The sequence below is a fragment of the Mus pahari genome, chromosome 9, assembly GCF_900095145.1.
Source record: "Mus pahari chromosome 9, PAHARI_EIJ_v1.1, whole genome shotgun sequence".
NCBI classification, from domain to species: domain Eukaryota; kingdom Metazoa; phylum Chordata; class Mammalia; order Rodentia; family Muridae; genus Mus; species Mus pahari.
The window spans coordinates 49,451,339-49,474,154 of NC_034598.1; the positions used below are offsets into that span (position 1 = coordinate 49,451,339).

Genomic DNA, 22,816 nt, shown 5'->3' on the forward strand with positions numbered 1-22,816 from the left:
GGGGGGGAGGGGGTACAGATACCAAGAGGTGAGCAGTCCTAGCAGGTCCTCTATGTCCACCTCTACCCCGCCTCAGAAGTTGATACCATTTGTCTTTCTTGTTCCTTTGGCAGTTTTTCCAAACCTTTCAGAACTTCCTCAAGGTAAGACCTCTCTCCTGGCAGAACTAACTCCTTAGCCCTTGTTCTGCCTGAAGCCTTCCCAAACTTGGTTTGGGGTTTACTCTAACCCCAAGAACTTCCTTTGGTTATCCTGGGCCCTGAGTCCTGAGTTTAAATTTTCCCTAGGTTTTCATGGTTTGGACTAGGATCTATGGGTCCAGGAATCAAGGGGTAGAGAAGGAAATAGTTCCACTCATGATCACCCCTAGAGACCTAGTAGAGACGTTTTTGCTTCCTGTTCCTGCTGCCTTAAGTTCTGCTGGCCTAGGAGTTTTGGTTCCAGAGGAGGGAGCACTCTTGCCAGGAGACACACAAACACTCCACTGCTCAGACTTCCCCTGGCCATCCACTGCTCAGACTTCCCCCTGGCCATCCACTGCTCAGACTTCCCCCTGGCTACTTTGGGTTTCTGATACCCTGAAGCACACAGACTAAGAAAGGATAAGAGTGTTAGGAGGGGTGACTGATCCAGATTACCATGGGGAAATTGGATTGCTTCTCTACCATGGAGGTAAGAGAGATTTTGCCTGGAGTGCAGGCAATCCTTTAGGTCATAGATCTCCAATCTGTGGGTTGTAGCCATCAGAAAACTTATTTCTGATGGTCTTAGGAACCACAACTATAAATTTATTTTCACTGCTACCTCATAACTGTCATTTTGTTACTGAGCCAGTGTTTCATTTCCTAAGACCATCAGAAATAGGTGTTTTCCGAAGGTCATGACCCACAGGTTGAAAATTGCTACTTTATGGCATCTCTTGGTACTACCATTTCCTGTGATTAAAGCCAGTGGGAAATTATAACCACCTAATGCAGGCAGAAAAACAATGGGCACAGACCCTTCAGAAATGAAGATAGGAGTCAGTCTTCCAGGAAAAAAAAAATGCCAAGACCTGCTGAGGTGATTGCTAAAAGTGGAAGAAATACAAAATAGGGAGTAGAGGAAGGTTGCAAATACCAGCTAAGGGGGCTGGAGAGATGGCTCAGTGATTGAGAGCACTGGCAGCTCTTCCAAAGGACACAGGTTCAATTCCCAACACCCACATGGCAGATCACAACTTTTTGTAACTTCAGTTTCAGGAGATCCAACACTCTCACATAGGCATACATGCAGGCAAAACACCAAATACACATAAAACAAATTACTTTAAAAAAAAAAAAAAGGCTAAGGCCAGGTGATGAGATACAGAAACAAGAATTATAATTGACATGAATTTTTCTATCATGTTTTGTTTAAAATGTGTTTGTACAGATATTTGTGTTTTCCTCCCTCAATTTCTTTATCATGTATTGTAACATCAATTAAGAGAATATCAGTGGCTGTGATATTTAAGTTTAAGAGGCTAAAAGAATGTTCCTTAAGGCATATTGTCACTGTCTATTTTAAGAATATAGTGTGTTTGAGATTATACATTGAGCAGTTATGTTAGGTGTAGTTATGACCTGGTTATTGTTTTCATTTGGAAATTAAGCATGATCTAAGGAGGTGACTGTGTGTCAAGGTGACGGGGTGTGGACTTTCCATGACTGTTCTTAGTTGTCAGCTTGACTGTATCTGGAACTAATTAAACCCAGATGACTGTACACCTGTAAACGATTTTTCCTTAAGTTTCGAGTGGGAAGACCCACACCTGTTCCAGATCATTGACGTGGAAAGATACATCTTTTCATTTGTTTGGTTTTCTTGATGGAGACAATGTTTCTCTGTGCAACCCTGGCTGTCCTGGAACTCCCTCTGTAGCCTGGCTGGTCTGGAACTCAGAGACCTACCAGCCTCGGCCTCCCAAGTGCTGGGATTAGGAACCATGCATCTTTAATCCAGGTCTTTTGAAGTGGAAAGGCCCATCTTTAATTTGAGCCATACCTTCTGCTTGTAACCATAGGACGATAGGGAAGGAGGAAGCTTGCCCTATGCCTGCCTGTTCTCACTCTCAATATCCAGTCCATTCCTTCACTGGTGTTAGAGCCTACTTCTTCAGGATTCTAGTGTATACTGAAGACCAGCTGAGACATGCAGCCTCATGTTCTGAACAACTACTGGATTCTTGGTCCTTCTGTTTGGTAGGCAGCTATTGTTGCATTAGGTGGGCCACAACCTATACACCAGTCTAATAAATCTTGTGTGTGTGTGTGTGTGTGTGTGTGTGTGTCCACTCTGTAAGTTCTATTTCTTCGGAGAACCCTGACTAATACACACAGGAAGTGGGGTAGCACATTACCTCTTCTATAACAGCTTTTTTCTCCCCTTGAAGTATTTGTCTGATGGTGGTCACCAGCTTCAGGGGGTCCCTCTGATAGATGCTCTATAGAATTGATAGTAATGAGCTGTTAGCCTCCCTTACCCATGCCCCCTCCCTCCTCCAATTCCTTGCCCCCATTCATGTACAAACTGTTAGAGAGCATAACCATAGACTCTCAAGTTTAATACACGTGCTTGCTTTAAAAACCGATCGGCATGCCAGCTAGCGCCTAGCCACAGGAATAGCAATTGCTTTCAACACCTACCATGTGACCAGTTTTCTTCCAGTATCTAGTGCTCATTCCAGCTCTACCATGACCCATCCCAACCTTTTCCCTTCCAGTCTTGCCCTACCTCCAAGGTGCTGATGTGCGGCAAGAGGCTGCTTCCTTTCCCCTGCTCTCCAGCAGAGGCCTGAAGACGCTGGACGGTGGCAGAAAGTAGGGCACTAGCCATGTTGTAACAGAAAGCATCTGAACCGACCAGGAACTCCCTGTGAGGAGTACGATTAGGATGCCTCAGGCCAGGACTTCTTTACAAATTTATTTATTTATTTTATGTAGGCGAGTACACTGTAGCTGTAGAGATGGTTGTGAGCCTTCATGTGGTTGTTGGGAATTGAATTTTTAGAACCTCTGCTTGCTCCGAGCAACTTCACTCACTCAGGCCCTGACTGCTCCGGCCGAAAGATTTATTTATTATTATACATAAGTACACTGTAGCTGACTTCAGACACACAAGAAGAGGGCGTCAGATCTCATGACGGATGGTTGTGAGCCACCATGTGGTTGCTGGGATTTGAACTCAGGACCTTCAGAAGAGCAGTCAGTGCTCTTACCCCCTGAGCCATCTCGCCAGCCCCCAGGACTTCTTTAATGCTTCTGAGATTCAGGTTATAGCAAGGAAGTAAGGTTTCTTTTCTCTCTCCTTCTCTATCTAGGTAGGTTCTCTGTAGTCGCCAGCCATGACTCCTGCTCCCCACTCTGCTGGCTTGTAAGAAAAGTTCTATTCCAGCCCGGACTTCCCTTCTTGGTTTAGCCTTCTAAGAGGTACAATATCTACATGTTAACATGTACGGCCCAACAAGTCTAGGCCATTAGACACACACTAACAAGTCCTCAATTCTGAATTCCACTAGCAACAAGGGCTCTCAAAAGAGGGGGATGACATGGAACAAGACTCACCAGGGCTGGTTCTCCAGCCAGTCGGCCAGGAGATGCCGCAGGCGTTGCGGAAAGTCAACATAGAGCCGTTGCAGTTTTTCTGGGGACATCTTGGAAATTAGACTCCACAGAGACATGATCTGGGATATACAGGGCGCCTGGGGAGAAGAGCGAGGCCGTTCAGTGAGGCTCCCAAGAAAGCAACCTGGTCTCTGGGACAGCTGCAGCTCCTCCATACAGATGGTCTTGCTGGGCTTAGAATGCCAGCTTTCTCCAGAGCTTCTGGTTCTTTCTAGTTTCTCATGGCTCAAGCTAAAGTCCCAGAGAGTTGAGCTAGGAGGTGGAACATCGCAGTATTCTCCTTCCGCCATTTGATCATACCCATTTCCAAGACACCTGAAGCCACAGGTTCCCTTGGCAGTGTCCAAAACAGGGCAAAGCCTTCAGCGGTAGACATGGGCAAGCTGAAGAGCTACAACCAGGTCAGTGAGGGGACCAGAGGACACGGGGCAGAAGGGAAGAGCAGGGTCCGTGGAGACAAGTGCTTTCCACTGTAGCTCGGGACCTGGTCTGGTTCTGGGGGGAAGGCTGAATGAATAGGGCACCTTCTACATTTTTTTTGTTTTAAGATTCTCTGGAGGCTGGTGAGATGGCTCAGTGGGTAAGAGCACCCGACTGCTCTTCCGAAGGTCTGGAGTTCAAATCCCAGCAACCACATGGTGGCTCATAACCATCCGTAACAAGATCTGAGTCCCTCTTCTGGAGTGTCTGAAGACAGCTACAGTGTACTTACATATAATAAATAAATAAATCTTAAAAAAAAAAAAGATTCTCTGGCTATGTTACCCAGGCTGCCTTTGAACTCCTGAACTCAAGGAGTCCTTTTTTCTCAACCCTTCAAGTAAGATTCGGTGCATGTCACCATACCCTTTCTCTTCTTAAGCACTTGAAAGCAGGAAACAGTTTTAATTTTTGAGAGGTGCTGTGAACAAACTCAGGGGCTTGGATGTAGTAGACAGGTGCTCTGAGTACATTAGAGGAACTCTCTCTGTAGCTCAGGCTGGCCTTGAACTCAAAGAAATCTGCCTGCCCCTGCCCCTGCCCCTGCCTGCTGGGATTAAAGACATGTACCACAATGACTGGTCAGCCTCGGACTCTTGATCCTCTTATCTCCACTTCCCAAGGGCTGGGACTACCACCATACCTGACTCCAACTTTAGATTTTAATCCATGTGACACCAGTGTCTGAAAAGAGCACGCAGGACATCATTCTGACCCAAGACCATGGATAGGGCCTGAGACAGCTTGCAGTATCTACCCCTGTGTCTACTATATTTTCTCCCATATACATCTATGAAAACCTTAATACATAAATTGGGCACACAAAGAGATCCACCACAACAACAATAATAAATAAATTATGCAACATACTGTAACAAGAGTTACAATGAGGAAATTTGAAAGACACCTCAGTAGTAGAGTGCCTGCCTAGTATTTGTGAAACTGTAAGTTCACTGCCCAGCACTACAAAAGTCACCAAGCTAGATGATGAAGATGGTGGTAGAATAACAATGTCTACAAGTCATTATGCACTATTCCATAACAGGTTTACCATACTTAATACCTTAGCTCATTGCAACAACTGTGTGCATGCGTGTGTGTGCCTGTGTGTGTATGTGTGCATGTATGTGTGTGTGCAAGCACATGTGTATGTATGTGTGTATGTGTGTGTGTCTGTGCCTGTGTGTGTATATATGCATGTGTGTATGTGTGTGGGAGCACACGTGTGTGTATGTATGTGTGTGCAAGTACACATGTGTGTATGTATGTGTGTATGTGTGTCTGTGTATACACGTGTGTATGCATGTGTGTGTTTGAGTACACATGTGTGCATATGTATGTGTGTCTGAGCCTGTGTGCATGTGTATGTTTGTGCACATGTGTGTGTGCAAGCACACGTGTGCAAGTGTCTCTCAGGGCCTCACACATGCTACATAGTACTCTTTCCCGGAGCTACATTCCTGACCCCTCACAATATTATTTTTAGCTTTTTATTATCTTAATGGTTTTGCCTATGTATATATGTGCCTCTAGAAATGGAGTTATAAACAGTTGTGAGTTGCCGTGTGTGTGTGTGTGTGTGTGTGTGTGTGTGTGTGTGTGTGTGTGTGCTGGGGTGTTGGGGGGATCAAACCCAGGTCCTTTGGAAGAATAGCCAATGCCAATGCTTTTAACCACTGAACCATCTCTCCAGCCCTATTTTAAAGTATACAATTATCCCTTTTCCTAGATGAAGAAATTAAGCTCAGGAAGGTTAACTTGTCCAAGTTAACTGGGCAAGGAGTTAGTAATCCGGCCCTTACTCATCGTTGGGATTAATCACTGTACTGTGCTGTTAGAATTCCCTCCAGCTCAGAGATCCCATCACCTTACAGACAGGAAGAGCTGGGAAGAGAGAAAGGGAGGGAAGACCAGAGAAGCAATGGGGATTGATCAGTCTGGAAGAGGGGGACAATGAGATAGCCAAAACAAACAAACAAACAAAAACAGAGGAAGAGAAGAAGAAAGGCAGAAGAGGGAGAGGGAGCAGAGCGCTGGCTCCTGATTCTCTCAGGGGCTCAGAGTGGGCTGAGTTGAGGGGGATGGCTCAGTGGTTGAGGGGGGATGGCTCTGGGTTTACGTTTCTCATAATGACCCCTCAGAGAGGAGGAGGAGGAAGATGGGATGGAAACTCCCTGGGTCTCCCCAATTCCTCCTGCCTTTTGAGCCTCTTAACTGCCCCAGGTCTCCCATATAGAAGAGAAGGAGGCCACTTCACAGGACATTGCCTATCCTTAACCATCTTCCCGGTTGCTCTCCCACTCCCTGAGTTCTCACTCCCAGAGGCAGAGTCTCCAATTCTTGCTTAGGGTCCTCAAACCAGACTTTGCAATAAAACTGTCTACCCCGTTGGGTGGGGCACCCCGAAGAGTCACATTCGGCTTATTTTCAAATTTAAGAGAGGATTCTGTTCCCTCTTCCTCCCAGACTCTGGAATGTTCAGATTCCAGACCTTTGGCCCTATCCTTACCCTACTGGAGACCGGGACTGCCAAGCCAGGAGCAGCTCCAATTTCCTCTAAATCTCCCTGTAGAGTGACTCAAATCTCATCCTCCCCCCACCCCCAGACGCCATTAAACCATATTTCTCTCCTGAGCAGCCAGTAACGGTGCAGGGTCTATGGGTCGGGCTAGGACAGGGACAGACCTTACTTCAGATCAGTCCCCTAGGGAGGGAAGGCGGAGCCACACTGCAAGAGGCGGGGCTAGCTTTCCCTTCCAGACTCCCCCTCCCCGCCGTAGGGGAAGCCCGACAACCTAGAAGCTTCTTCGTAAGCTTGGTTGCCTAAGTCTATCCCCTCCATTCCCGCATTCCGAGTCCGCTGACCGTGTGACCCCAATATCAAAAGTCAAGGGCTCTCCTGAGTTGTCCAATGTGTGCGTATATATGACGGTGGCGGCGGCGGTAGGGGTGGGAAAGGGTGGGAGGAGGTGGAGCCAGGTCAACATGAGGAGGGTTAACCCCCAGCCGGCTGCCCTCCACGGGGAAATCTCAGGGTTTACTGCGGCCAAGCAAGCAATGCGAGGGGGAAAGTCCCCCTCCTCTGGGGCACCATGAGATCTACATCTGGGTCTCTCTCACCCTCCAGCCACACCCTGAGTAGGAACCTTTAGCGGACAGCAGCTAGGGGTTGGACAAACTCGGGGACCCTGGAGCATCAACTTATAGGGAGAGGCAGCCATGTCCCCCAACCCAGAGAACCTTTCTTTTCCTCTGCCCAGCGACTATCCCAAGTCCCAGGAGGTGCGGGGCTGAGGATTGGGGAAAGTGACGCGACACATTGGGGACTGGAATGTGGAGGCCTGTACCCACCCGAGTCCTTCGAAAGTTGGAAACTGCCAAAACCCAGTGCCGTCAGCTAACCCCAGATGAAACAATTTCCAGGGGATCAACTGCCCCGCCCAGTGGGGAGGATCCGAGAGGCCCCGAAAATCCATCCCTCGTGGTTCGTCAAAGCCCCCCCATAACCTTCCCTACTCGCAGACATCCCCTCACCTCGGCAGCCCCGCTGCTATCTTCTCCCTCTCTCAGAGGGCACTACCAAGCCCCATGGGTCTGTAGGTCTGTCCAGCGGGTTCTGGGCTGGCCCTAAAAACTCAATGTGTACAGACACACACACATACACACACGCACGCGCACACGCTCGCGCACACACACAAACACACACACACACACACAGGCACGCAAGCACTCGTCTCCCGGCCTTCTTCACTGTAAACCCTGGCTGCCCCGGCCTGCTGTTTCCGGCTTCTCTGTCTGCCCAGGTCCCTCCCTGGTGCTCTGACGACACAGAGAAGAGAAAGTGGGCTGGAGGAGGAAGAGGAAGAAAGTGGGGTGAACATGTATGTACCCGGTGGGGAAGCACGTAGTGGGGAGGGCAACGCTGGAGCTCCATTGAACCACACTGGAGGGAGGCTGACCCTTACTTTAATCCCCTTAGCACCGATCGATTCCCCACCCCTCGGAAAACTCACCTAATATCTGGCAGAGGCATGCCACCCCAAACTGCCTAGCTACCACACAAACTTTCTCTGGGCCAGAGGTTGGGACCTCGGGGAACTGTGCTATGGGGCATCTGGGTTGTGTGCGTCGCCAGTGGAGGACCCTGAAAAACAGCTAGGAGCCCGAGGCCCCTGCACAAATAGGCTCACCTCCTTCCAAGGCGGGAACGCCTTAGAAGTCCCGTGATACTGTAGGGAGGAAGTGGGGGAGGGGAACCTTTAGCTCAGAATTCTGGAAGACTCCGGGAGTCGCTTGGAGGAAGAGGAATCCATTGGGGATACCACGTCCCAGACCCTATAGATAGCCACTGAGGGCTGCCAGAATATTCATAGGGTGCCAAGTTTGAATGCGAATATGCTGTGCAACCTTGGCAAAGTTCCTATCTGTTTCTGAGGTAAACACTGAGACACACCCCAAAACAAATATGTGCAGTTTCCCTAGCCACAAGAGCACACACACACGCACGCGCGCGTATACACGCACACATGCGGGCGTCTGAGCTTCACACATGTAGCACATGACAGCCCTCAGAGCCTCTTAGAGTCACACACACACACACACACACACACATGCCCGCGCGCCCCTTGCTCAGCCTCTGAATCACCCTCATAACCAGAGGACTGTCCTGTAGTTTTTGCTGGGGAGGATAACAAAAGACCAAACCTGAAAGTCGAGTGTATGGAGGGATAGTCTGAGGGTGGCTGTGTCAAGTTGGAATTTTGGTTTTCCTCTTGCCTTTCAGGGCTGGGCTGAAGCGCAAAAGCCAGGCTTCTGGCGCCCCCTGGTGCCTAAACAGATTCCTCCCCTGCACATCCGTGAGCACTGTACACAGTGCATGCTTAGATCTACCCAGTTGCCAGAGCAAACTGTACATGTACATATAATATAATCATGGACTCTGAGCAAGGCCTATTTGTGTTCAAGTTCTGCCAAAGATGCTAACTGCGGAACTGGCTAGTTCATTATCTGTAAGACGGAGAACACAGAGTGGCTTAGGGTGTGGGGTTGTGAGAATAGAACATACTGATGCATAGAGAAACTTTACTGATTCATAAAGGCTTAGAGGGATTCTGGCCGCCAGGTAAACAGCAAGCACTAGGTACTTTTGCTGTTGTTGTTGTTATTCGACTACTTGGTTGGGCTGTGATTGTTGATGCTGTTGTTGAGACAAAGGGTCACGCAGCCCAGGATGGCCTTGAAATTGCCCAATAACCAAGGACAAACTTGAACTTCACATCCCAAGTACTAGGCTTAGAAATATGCAACAAACAGCAACAGGGCTTGTGATGCCAAGAACTGAACCCAGGGCTTTTTGCATGTCAGGAAATAATGCTACCAAATGAGTCACATCCCCAACCCAACAGATAATATTTGATGGATTGGGGTTTTTTGTTTTTGTTTATTTATTTATTATATGTNAGTACACTGTAGCTGTCTTCAGACTATCAAGAAGAGGGAGTCAGATCTCATTACAGATGGTTGTGAGTCACCGTGTGGTTGCTGGAATTTGAACTCAGGACCTTCGGAGGAGCAGTCAGTGCTCTTAACCGCTGAGCCATCTCTCCAGCCCCCTTGATGGATTGTTTTTAATGTATACAGATATACTGTCTACATGAATGTGTACCATGTGCGTGCCTGGTGCTCTCAGAGGCATCACATGCCCTGGAATTAGAATTATAGATGAGTGTGTTCTAGTTAATTAGTTAGTTATAGATGAGTGTGTTCTAGTTACCATGTGGGCCTTGGTAATCAGACCCAGGACCTCTGGAAGAACAGCCAGAGCTCTTAACCACTGAGCCATCTCTCCAGTCCCAGACACTGCTTTTATGGCCCAGAATAAATATTATGTGGGGGGAAAAAAATAACAGAAGGCTCTTCATCTTACCCAGAGGTCCCTGGGGTTGTGAGAGGATAATGCTGTCTCCTCAAAGGCAGAGCCTAGAAGAGGCGTGTTCCTTTATGGATGTCTTGGGACCCAGAGGTCCCTGGGGTTGTGAGAGGGTAATGCTGTCTCCTCAAAGGCAGAGCCTAGAAGAGGCGTGTTCCTTTTTGGATGTCTTGGGTCTGTAAGGCAGCGAGTGGAAGAGAAAGAGAGCAGGGGTGGAGATGGCAGACGGGAGTCTGTCCAGAGACTGGTCCAGCCAGTAGTGCTTACATGAGGTATACGCATGTGTGAGTTCACGGCACACACCTATGTGCTTCCGGGTGCCCACTGCACAGATGTGAATGTCCACAGAGGGTCGTGGAAGCCAGGCCCTGCCACCTGGGTATCTCAGGAAGTGTGAGTCCGAGAACAGGCAGGAAGAGAGGGGGAGAGGCTGCAGCCTCGGCTTTGGCTCCTTTTAAGATGAACTAGGATGGAATCTGCTAAACAAGCGTCAGAAGAAAAACAATACTTCATCTGCCTTCATATCTGATCCGGCCAGTGGGAACACAGAGGTCACAGGGGAACCCAGGGTTTAGAAGCACATCTGATTCTGCTTCAGAGATAGATCTGGTCTACCAAGTGGGACGATTCGGGTGTCCCCACGACGCGGGGGCGGTGCATTCAGATAGAACGGTGGTTACGCGTACGTACCTCGGTGCAGACTGGGATACGTGAGGTGACTAGGGCACAGTCGCTTCAGATTGTGTAACTGCAGGATCAGGCCAGCTCTCATTGATGACAGCCACCTGCCTGACACTCCTTTGCTTCACCTCCCTCCAGGCCCTGCAATCCCACCCAGTGTTTGCAAAGATTGCACACATGAGAGACTGGCATTAGGAGGAGGAAAACCTGAATGGTGTGAGAACTTGAGGTTATTACCCAATAGTGAGTCACAAAAGCAATTTTATGGGTGTATTAGTTTTGCTAGGATTGCTGTAATAAATCCCCACAAGCTGGATGGCTTAAACAGCAGAACTTTTACTCAGAGTGTTGAAAGCCAAAGACCCAAGATCAAGGTGTTGTGGGTTAGTTCTCTCTGAGGACCATGAAGGGCTTTGACATACTAATTATTTTTTTCTTCAAGACAGGGTTTCTCTGTGTAGCCCTGGCTGTCCTGGAACTCACTTTGTAGACCAGGCTGGCCTCAAACTCAGAAATCCTCCTGCCTCTGCCTCTCAAGTGCTGGGATTAAAGGCGTGTGCCACCACTGCTCGGTGACATATTAATTTTTAAAGGAACATAGCTCATGCCATAATATTATCTTGACTACTTAAAAAAATAAAATGGAATAGAAGGGGCTGGAGAAATGGCTCTGTGGCTGAGAGCACTGGCTGCTGTTCTAGAGGACCCAGGTTCAATTCCCAGCACCCACATGGCAGCTTACAATTGCCTGTAACTCCAGTTCCAGGGGATTCAATATCCCTCTTCTGGCTTCCAAGGCTACTGGGCACATATGTGGTATACAGACATATATGTAGGCAAAATAGCTACACACATAAAATAAAACAAAATAAAATAATAATGTATAATAATGAATAAAATATAAAATATCTGTAAAAACTTGGGCATGGTGGTGGCGCATGCCTTTAATCCCAGAACTTTAGAGGCAGAAGCAGGAGGATCTCTGTGAGTTCAAGACCAGCCTGGTCTACATAGATAGTTCCAGGACAGTCAGGGCTGCATAGAGAGACCCTTTCTCAAAAAAGAAAAACCAAATGTGTACACACACACACACACACACACACAATCTATTTCCAGGGGAATCTGAAACCTCTGAACACACCTGCATTTGTGTGCACAAACCTTCATGCAGACACACACATCTACACATAATAAACTAATAAAAATAAATGTTTAAAAATATCAAAGAAAATATAGCTGGTGCTCCCTCTGCCTCATCATTGTTGTCTCTAGATGTGAGCCCAAAGCTCCTGCTCCAACGCCGTGCCTGCTTGCTTGCCTGTGGCCATGATGGTCCCCACTGTGACAGCCATGGTCTCTAACCCTCTGGAAAAATGAGACCCAAATTAAATGCTTTATTTTACAAGTTGTCTTGGTTGTAGCAATAGAAAAGTGAGACATGTTGTTTAGTGATTCCTTGTTCCGTTTTCTGTTTGTATATAAGATTTCCAGGTTCTGACAGGAAACCTACTTTCTAATGCAGACTGTTTAAAACGAACAAGCAAAAAGGAGGTGAGGCAGCTCAGTGAGTAGAAGGGCTTATTATACAAACCTGGCTCGCTAGTGTTCAATCCCCGAAACTCAAAGGAAATTTTCAGATCTTGCTGGCGTGGTGATACACATTGTTCTTTTTTTTTTTTGGTTTTTGAGACAGGGTTTCTCTATGTAGCCTTGGCTGTCCTGGAACTCACTTTGTAGACCAGGCTGACCTCGAACTCAGAAATCCACCTGTCTCTGCCTCCCAAGTGCTGGGATTAAAGGTGTGTGCCACCATGCCTGGTGATACACATTGTTCTTAACCTAGCACTTGGAAGGCAGAGGGCAGGCAGTCTCTGTGAATTCAAGACCAGCCTGGTCTGCATACTGAGTTCCAGGCCTGCCAGGACTGCATTGTGAGACCTGTCCCATCTCCCAAAAAAAGGACAGATGTGGTGATACACATCTGTAATCCCAGCACTCCTACAGCAAGACAGCAGGTGGAGACAGACGAATCACCCAGAAGCTCCTAGGCCAGCAGAGACAATAGAAACCTGTTTCAAAAGGTAGAAGAACGAACCAACTCCCAAATGTTGTACTCTGACCTAGAAAAGTACATGCACCTCTGTGCTTTCTCTCTCTCAATCAGGAGGAAGAGGAAGAGGAGGAAGAAGAAGAGGAGGAGGAGAAAGAGGAGGGGGAGGAGGAAGAAGAAATGGTCTTTGGATGTTGGAGACCATTACATACCACGCTGCACTGATTTTAGAATTATGTTATGGGCACATCTTTCTTCCTCAGCTAGAAGCTAGACTTGAGGGGGATAGTAGCTCATCACAAAATGCAGCATCATCACATTGTCGAGCAGGTAGGACAGACACCACATGTTTGTGAGTAAACACTAGAGGCTACCATTCATTCAGTATCCCTTGTGTGCCTGACAGTAGGCTAAATGGTTCACACAAACTCTCTCTGACTCTCTCTCCTCTCTCTCTCTCTCTCTCTCTCTTTCTCAGATTTATTTGTTTGTTTTATGTATGTGAGTAAGTACACTGTCACTCTCTTTAGACACACCAGAAGAGGGCATCAGATCCCATTACAGATGGTTGTGAGCCACCATGTGGTTGCTGGGAACTGAACTCAGGACCTTTGGAAGAGCAATCGGTGCTCTTAACCGCTGAGCCACCTCTCCAGTCCCCTCGCATGGACTCTCTTATCTTACAGCTAAATTTATCCCAGCAGTGCAGGGACATGAGCCATGAGCCACGGAGGAGACACTGCCCTCCTGCAAGGCAGTAGCAAGCCCCCACCTTAAGAAGGAGACGGCTGAGCTCCTGTCTCTAGCTGCATATGTAGCAGAAGATGGTCTAGTCGGCCATTATTGGGAGGAGAGACCCTTGGTCTTGCAAAGAGTATATGTCCCAGCACAGGGGAATGCCAGGGCCAGGAAGCAGGAGTGGATGGGTTGGGGAGCAAGGTGGGGGAAGGGTGTAAGGGACTTTCAGGATAGCATTTGAAATGTAAATGAAGAAAATATCTAATAAAAAATTGTTAAAGAAAAGAAAGGAAGGGCTGGAGAGATGGCTCAGTGGTTAATAGCATCGACTGCTTTTCCGAAGGTCCTGAGTTCAAATCCCAGCAACCACATGGTAGCTCACAACCATCTGTAATGAGATCTGATGCCCTCCTCTGGAGTGTCTGAAGACAGCTACAGTGTACTTAGATATAATAATAATAATAATAATAATAATAATAATAATAATAATAATTAATAAATCTTTAAAAAGAAAAGAAAAGAAAAGAAAAGAAAAAAGAAAAGAAAAGAAAAGAAAAGAAAAGAAAAGAAAAGAAAAGAAAAGAAAAGAAAAGAAAAAGAAGGAGACAGCCATGTCCTGGAGCCTTTCCTAGCTGCGGCAGAGGTGATCATAAGAGAAAAGCTGCTTGCTGGGTGTCCTATGATTTCTTCGTGGAAACATGCGTGCAGTGCCTGAAGAGACAAGGGGCCTTTGCCAGATGACCAATGTCTTTCACATGGCACAGAGCGTGCAGCTACATGAGTTGCCATGTTGTTCCACTGGGAGACATAGTAACAACTCCTACACTGCCTCAGCTCATCCAGTCTTCCGCGTAGTTGATTCTTATTATTATTTATTTACTTATTTATTTATTTATTTATTTATTGGTTTTTCGAGACAGGGTTTCTCTGTGTATCCCTGGCTGTCCTGGAACTCACTCTATAGACCAGGCTGGCCTCAAACTCAGAAATCCACCTGCCTCTGCCTCCCAAGTGCTGGGATTAAAGGTGTGTGCCACCACCGCCCCGGCTTCTTCTTCTTTTTAAAGAATTATTTATTTATTTTATGTTTATGAGTACACTGTAGCTGTACAGATGGTTGTGAGCCTTCATGTGGTTGTTGGGAAAATGAATTTAGGACCTCTGCTGGCTCCAGTCAACCCCACTTGCTCTGGCCCAAAGACTTATTTATTATTATAAATAAGTACACTGTAGTTGTCTTCAGACACACCAGAAGAGGGCATCAGATCTCATTACCACCCATGTGGTTGCTGGGATTTGAACTCAGGACCTTCTGAAGAGCAGTCAGTGCTCTTAACCGCTGAGCCATCTCTCTAGCCCCCTACGTAGTCGTTTCTTAATGCACCAACTCTGGCAGACTTAGGGGATGAGACTCATGAACCTATTGAAGACCAGACAGAGCAACCTCAGTCCGGCCCTCCCAGTGTGATGTTTAAACAGCACTGGGGATGGGGAGCTTTGCCTTATTTGCAACCGTGAGAATCTCAAATTAGCTCATGACTCTGAGATCCGGTTCCTGGCCAGAGCACTGTATTGGCATTTTCTCACAGATATTTTTCCTGCCTGTTACCACCAGCTCATCACCCAAGACCTGGTGGCAATATGCCTTCAGCAGCTATGGCATTAGCCCACAGGCCGAGCAACAGTTTAGCATGTATAAACTCATGACTTACAGTCACAGGCCTGCTCACCAAAGAGACTCCTTTGTGAACAGGCTTAGGCAAAGGGCTTATGACCAAGATCTTAATCTCAAGAAAGAAGGGAGCCTGAAGGTGGCCAGAAAACCCCCAGGCCCTTAGTCCCTGTGCTGGATAGCATGTCACCATGACATACGAGACACGAGCTAGAGTCATCTGAGAAACAGAACCTCAGTGGAGAAAATACCCCCAGGGGCTGGAGAGGTGGCTCAGTGGTCAAGAGCACTGGCTGCTCTTCCAGAGATCCTGAGTTCAATTCCCAGCAACCACATGGTGGCTCACAACCATCTGTAACGGAATCCAGTGCCTTCTTCTGGTGTGTCTGAAGATAGCAACAGCATACTCACATATTTAAGATAAATAAATTTTGAAAGAAAGAAAGAAAAAGGAAGGAAGGAAGGAAGGAAGGAAGGAAGGAAGGAAGGAAGGAAGGAAGGAAGGAAGGAAGAAAAAGAAAAAGAAAAAAGAAAATACCTCTATAAGACCAGGCTATAAAGCATTTTCTTAATTAGTGATCGATGGGGGAGGGCCCAGCCCATTGTGGGTGATGCCATCCCTGGGCTGGTGGTCCTAAGTTTTATAAGAAAGCAGCTGAGCAAGCCATGGAGTGCAAGCAGCACCCCGCCATGGCCTCTGCATCCGCTTGAGTTCCTGTTCTGACTTCCTTCAGGAATGAACTGTTTTGTGTAAGCAAAATAAACCCTTTCTTCCCCAACTTGCTTTTTGGTCATGGTGTTTCATCACAGTAATGATAACTGTAAGATACTCCCCTACCCCTAGACCTCCCTCTAGCTCGGGAAACCCTGCCCCAAAACAAGCATTCCTACATTAGCCCTGCAGCAGTGACATCAGCACTCAGATGGCCCTGGGATGGCCTCAATCTCACTTTCTGTGACCATAGCACCCTCAGGAATGATCAGAACCTTCGGCCTTTATTCCCACTGTCCTTAGGCAGGAGATGGGAGATTACTGAATTGTCCCAGGAGTCCTTCCCTAGGTGGGACTCGTAAGCCAGCCCCATCTCTAAAACCAGCTAAGACTTCCAGGTGTATCTAGAGCCTTTAATACTTCTGTCTCAGTTAGGGTTTCCATTGCTGTGAAGAGACACCATGACCAAGGCAACTCTTACAAAGGAAAACATTTGATTGGGGCTGGCTTACGGTTTCAGAGGTTCAGTCCATTTTTATCACGGCGGTGTGCAGCCAGACATAGTATTAGAGAAGAAGTTGAGAGTTCTATATCTTGATCCATAGGCAGCAGGAGACTGGGTTAACAGTGAGCATAGCTTGAGCCTGTATCAGACTTCAAAGCCTGCCTCCACAGTGACACACTTCCTCCAACAAGGCCGCATCTCCTAATAGTGCCACTCCCTATGGGCCAAGAAGCATTCAAATGCATGAGTCTATGGGAGCTGTTACTATTCAAACCACCACAACATCTACTAGAGTAATTACATTTTAATATATGTAATAGAGGAAATCTATCAATTTACCCAAATACTTAACTTCTTAGCAGTGATTAGAGGAAACCTCCCACTTCCTGCCATGAACCCATAGCTTGGCCCATGAAACATCAATAATGACCAGTCATGTGACTACTTCAGTTATGAAAGTTTCATAGTCTTGATTGCATTAGCCACATTTCAAGTGTTTACAAGGCTCATAGCTTACATATTGGCCAGCGGGGAGAAGGGCAGACTTCTATCACAAGAGTGTTCTTGGACATTATTCCACGTAAATATCTTCATACTGTTCTCTGGATGAGACGACGCTGATGTCTTAGCTTGATGGGATGTACATTTTGAGAAAACACTTACAGATGCAATCTTATGTCCTTTATGACCTCTACATACACACCTTTCACTGGGGTCATTTCTTTTCAAATTCTCTGAAGGTTCACATTCCTGGACAGTTTCCTGTAAAGTGTTCTGCTTCCAGAACAAACCCACTATCCTGATCGATGGATTGATTGAGGGAACTGAGTGCGTTTTACAGACAAGACAGCTCAGGAGCACTGGGTAGTGTTCTGGGATTTGTGGGGGTGTTAAGGGGTGAGATGAAGCCACTGGGGGGCCCCTTGACATCGCTGACCCTCATTTCCACTCACTTTGACAACACATGATCATGGCTTAGACAGGGCAAAGTTATCCAGGAAAGTTCCCAGTGTCCTGCCTGCTCCTTACCAGGAGACACTAACGTCACCAAAGCAGGCTCTGAGGGGTGGCCCCCTCCTGCCCAAGGTAAATGCTCGGGGCTTCATTTTCACTGCTGCTTGATTTCTGAAGTGGTCCACTGTGTAGCCCAGGCTGGCCTCCTGTCTTCTCTGCTTTAGCTAGGATTACTTTTGTGGACCATCGTCATCTCCAGAGGGGCCCTGCGCTCTGCCCTGTCAGGCACTTCTTCCCTTTATCGTCCCTCAGTCTGCCTAATTTCCAACCTCTGGCTTGTTCACTATGGTAGTTCTATATTCTCGGTCATGTTCAAAGTCTCCCCACCTTCAGAGAAACATCAAACTGCTATCAATCAATTTCAGCTCTCCGACACCCATCTCCAGTGAGTTCCACAAACACTTGTTGAGTGTTTATACTCCTCCCGGGAGTCAGGCTAGTTATCAAACAGAGACACTTCAAGATAACCATGGTTGTAGTTCTGAAGAGGACAAGCTGTTCGGGAGTTCCTGTAAGGACAGAGAGTCATAAATTTCTCAGGCAATCACTGATTGTACCAACTTGGGAGCCAAGCCCTCTCTCCCTTGCTAGCAAAGTCCAGATTTGTACAGTCACTCCTGTCCCAGGTGATCAGGGAATGCATGTAATTGGTTTAGACAATCAGGATATTTACATTCCCCTAGTCAGTGACCGGGGCCTAATCAATTAGAAAACTCTCTAGGAGAGATGTTGTCCATCTTTGGTGCCCGCCCACTTGGAACACCCAGGATAGCTGCAACCATATAGTTGCTGTGGTCATCCTAGTCACAGAGAATAAAGTACCAATGTGAAAGTGTAAGCAACCCTTGAGGAATTAGCCAGTCTGGACTTGCTCCAGAATGCTTTGCTATCAGGGCAGTGTGTGCACGTGCGTGTGTGTGTGTGTATGTGTGTGTGTGTGTGTGTATGCATGCATGTGCTCATGTGTGTGCATCTGTGTAGGCATGAATGTGCATGTATGTGTGTGTGTGTGTGTGTGTGTGGTTTCTATGTGTGTCTGTGTCTGCATGTGTGTGTGGACATATGCATGCATGTGAGAGTGTGTGCAGGCATGTGAGTGTGTGTGTGTCTATGTCTGTGTATGGGTGTGTGTGTATGTCTGTGTCTCTGTGTGTGTGTGTCTGTGTATGCATATGTGTACTTCTTTGTGGGCATGTATGTGTGTGTGTGTGTGTGTGTATGTGTGCAGATGCAGAGGTCAGAGGACAACCATGGGAGTCAGGTTTCTTATTCCACTTTTGGGTCATTTGGATAGATCTCAGGTTTTCAGCTTAGCACCGCATTACCTTAGCTGCAGCTATTCTAGAACTCTTCATCATCCAGTTTGCTTTCATCAGGCATTCTGTTACTCGTTACTAAATACAGTACTAACTGAAACCCCAGTGGAGGTACAGAAGACATGGGGAACACAGAGCCTAGAATGGCTGCATCCCCATATTCCTATGACCACGGTCTTGGAAGAATGGAGATCTCACTAAAGGAAGCAGGTCCTCGGAGAAGCACCTGATTTCAAACAAGCAAAGCAGCAGAGTGGCCCAGGGCTTGGTACAAGAAAGGGGCTGGGAAGTGGTGAGCCCTGGTTAGGAAGAGGAAGCTCTGGGCTTAGTGCAGAAGGGTGGACACCCATCAAGGCCTGCCAAGGCTGACAGGATGTGAGCAATGGTGGGGTCAGCTGAGCTCAGGGCTACAGGGAGAGCCCTCGGGCCATCGGACACTTACTGTGGGCAGCAGATCTTCTCAGGCAGCAGTCATTCCGGGTGGGTGGGCAAAGCCAGGCATCTCTGGATGAACCAGCTGTGGTCAAGACTGAACCTCTGAGAGGAAATTCCAGCCATTTAATTAGTGTCTTGCCTTTCTCTGTCACCCTGTGCAGCCAAGCTTCTTGGGAACGTTTTTCACATTTGGCATCTTTCCTTTTTCACCCCATGACACAGCCAGCTGCCTGCCTCACCCGCCAATGCAACCCAAGTGCCCTGGCTCATGTCACATGTGCTTTATACTCTAGGTAGAAAGAGGGACCGTAAGCTCCATCAAATCTTTATCTCCTGGAGTATCCAACAGTTAGCTAGTCATGATCTGTCTTAGTTACTTTTCTATTTCTGTGATGAGACACCATGACCAAGCCAACCTATAGAAGAAAGAGGTTATTGGGGACTGACAGTCTACCGTTGCCGTGCTGTGGAGTGTGACTGTGTATAAGCAAGCGTGACAGTGGAGCAGTGCCTGAGGATGCACATCTTACGATGATGCACAACCACAAGGCAGGGAGGATGCTGGGAATAACATGGGCTTCTGAAACCTCAAAGCCCACCCCCCCGCCAGATACCTCCTGTACCACGGTCACACCTCCTGTTTCTTCTCAGACTATCATCCAAAGATGAGTCTACAAGGGGCATTTTCTTCCAAACCACCACGCCATCCCTACTCCCTAGTGCCGGGGCCTACACCCAGGGCTTTGTGCATCTAAGGCTAATGCTCCATCACTAATCTATATCACTGAGCTACAGCCCAACCACACAGGTCACTTTAAAGTGAGCTTCCAAGCTGGGTTTCACCATCTCTCTTTTTTTTTCAAGCCTCTGTTTTTGTTTTTTTTTGTTTTTTGTTTTTGTTTTTTGTTTTGGTTTGGTTTGGTTTGGTTTTTGAGACGGTCTCTCACTATGTAGCTCTGGCTGCCCTGGAACTCACTCTGTAGACCACACTGGCCTCACAGAGATCCACTGCCTCTACCTCCCAAGTTCTGGGATTAAAGGTGTATGCCACCACACCTAGCCACTTTTAATATTTTTAGATTTTTATTTATTTGTTTAGTGTGTATATGTATGTTGGAGAAGAAGCACACGTGTATCCTGGCACATATGTTAGGGAGTTTGTTCTTTTTTTTCCATAATGTGGTCTCAGGAGTAGAACCCAAATCCTAAAATTCGGCATCAGGTTCCGCCCAGCTCTCCCTGCTCCTCTATCTCCTTGCATGCTCTGCTTTTCTTTCTTTCTTTCTTTCTTTCTTTCTTTCTTTCTTTCTTTCTTTCTTTCTTTCTTTCTTTCTCTCTTTCTAAAGATTTATTCATTTATTTAATGTATGTACACTGTAGCTCTCTCTCTTCAGACACACCAGAGGAGGGCATAGGATCCCATTACAGATGGTTGTGAACCACCATGTGGCTGCTGGGAATTGAACTCAGGACCTCCAGAAGAACAGTCAATGCTCTTAACCCCTGAGCCATCTCTCCAGCCCTTCTGATGAGATCTTATTTGTATATGACTTTCATGTGGTGGTGATGAGACACAAAGTCCTATTAAAATGAAACTCATGGGGTCTGGCTTAGTGGCAAGGTTCTTACTTAACTGACAGGAGGCCCTTGTTAAATCCATGGATTCATCCTGATTCATGAGAATTCAGAGAGATGGGCTAACAGAGGACAGGCCTGATATCTTCTACTCAGTGTGTTTTGAGACCCATGCGTGTTGTTGCATGTGATCCTGGTTCATTTACATTGTCAGGAAGCATTCCATTACAAAGACAGGCTTTTGTTTGCTTGCCTGTATGTGCCTGTGTGTATCCAAGTGCACAGGGACAGAGAGGCCGGAAGTCAACATTGTGTCTTCTCTCAAAGGCTTTGTGATTTAGCTTTAGTGTCTACAGTTAGTTTTCGTGTCTACAGTTACTTTGTGTTATTTTGCATTTGGTGTGAGGTGAGACATGGGGATATACTTGTTGAAAGAAAGAAAGGGGCAAGAGGAAGAGGAGGAGAAGGGAAAGGAGGAAGAAGAGGAGGAAGAGAAGAGGAGGAGGACAAGGACGAGGAGGATGAGGAGAGCCCTTTGGAGTGATGTCAGCAGATTGACACAGCAGGAAGTCTCACCTTTCATCCCTTCTCAGAGACAGAATTCACTAACAAAACACCTTTACGGAGAAGCCTAGAATCCAGTCAAGAGACGGTGGTATCCAAAGGACAGAACTGAGACAGACCACACTGAACCTATCCTGCATCACTTCTGAGTCTATGACTTTCAGTAATACCATCTTCTGCAAAGAAGCCTCCAGTACTCTGGTCCCAGACAGATCCCAGAGCCAAGTGATGTCCCAGATCAATGGGGAAGAGGAAATAAAGGATGGACGCTCTGTCTTGCTGACGTCGAGGCACACTGTAGAGGGACACAGGGCAGGGAGCAGGGAGCTCAGTGCAGAGTTGGTAAACTTGAAGGAACTGAGAGAAACCAAAGATTATCTGGTTTTATTATATTGAAAGATTTGGAGGGAATTGGCAGAGGCTGCGTTAAAGAAAATAATAAAATGAAGACCATTCCTGAGATCAAAATATACAAAACTATAATCAAGAAGTAATGCATGTATATAGAATTTTAATTTTAAAAATGAAATGGCCTGTAAAGTCTATTTTTGTCCCATGAATCTGTGAATCCCTGTAGCAGGCCCACACTGCCTTGAGTTCTATAGCTTACCAGTCCCTGTGAGATTCAGCAGCTTTCAGCATTAAGATACAATGTGTAGCCAAATGTTGGGAATGTTATTTTTAAAACTATATTACAAGCCGGGCAGTGGTGGTGTATTTCTTTAATCGCAGCACTTGAGAGTCCAGGCTAGCCTTGAACTCAGAGCCTTTGGCTCCAGAGTGCCGAGATGAAAGGGCAGACACCACTAACACCATGCCTGGCTAGCCATTAGTATCTTTGATCCCAGTTCTTAGTGTCTCTCTTTTGGTTCCCCTACTTAAGTTTTAGACAAAAATGAAGTCATTTGCATTGCTAAATTTGTCCTTTGTGATTTTCCTTCCACTATTTCCTCCACTCCTGCCCCCCAAAATCTTACTCAGCTATACCATAGTTTCAATTGTCTTCTTCTCCTCCTTTTCCTCCTCCTCTCCCTCCTCCTTCTTTGAGATTTATTTTATGTATTTAAGTACACTGTCTTCATGCACACCAGAAGAAGGCATCAGATCGCATTACAGACTGCCTAAAACACACATTCTTCAGGCCGTCGCTTGTCAGACCCTTCCTCTCTTGCCACTTCAACTGAGACCATTAGCTTCTTTTATCTTGACCCCTTAGCTAGAGCTCTTATCTCCCCCTGATTCCAGTGGCCTCGTCAGAGAACTTCACTGCAGACATAAAACGCCTGAGTTATAATAGCCAGTTACCTGATTGAGCATCCCCACTAACTGATAAGCTCTGGAAAGGTGGTGCACTTGTTCTTAACTCTTGACCCTAAGGGCCTATCATCATGCTGGGATACATAAGAAATGTTTAGTAAAGAAATGGAATCTGGCTGGACAGTGTTGGCACACGTGTTTAATCCCAGCACTCCGGAGGCAGAGGCAGGAGAATTTCTGAGTT

The 22,816-nt window shown here is 46.9% G+C and overlaps 1 protein-coding gene across 2 annotated transcripts in view; it reads right to left on the bottom strand.

Moving 5' to 3' along the window:
* The window catches only part of Stat6 (signal transducer and activator of transcription 6), a 19,006-nt gene extending 10,121 nt beyond the window's left edge, over positions 1-8,885 (bottom strand). The window contains exons 1-4 of one of the 2 annotated variants that reach the window (XM_029542247.1): positions 8,829-8,885; positions 3,585-3,721; positions 2,755-2,893; positions 2,381-2,464 (exon numbers count right to left, since the gene is read on the bottom strand). In XM_029542247.1, the coding sequence (XP_029398107.1) occupies positions 2,381-2,464; positions 2,755-2,893; positions 3,585-3,700 (339 nt within the window). In that variant the 5' untranslated portion in view covers positions 3,701-3,721; positions 8,829-8,885. Of the gene's footprint in view, positions 1-2,380; positions 2,465-2,754; positions 2,894-3,584; positions 3,722-7,658; positions 7,917-8,828 lie in introns of those variants that run through there. The other variant, XM_021204725.1, reaches the window with a different exon arrangement.
* Between the last annotated feature and the right edge of the window lie 13,931 nt (positions 8,886-22,816).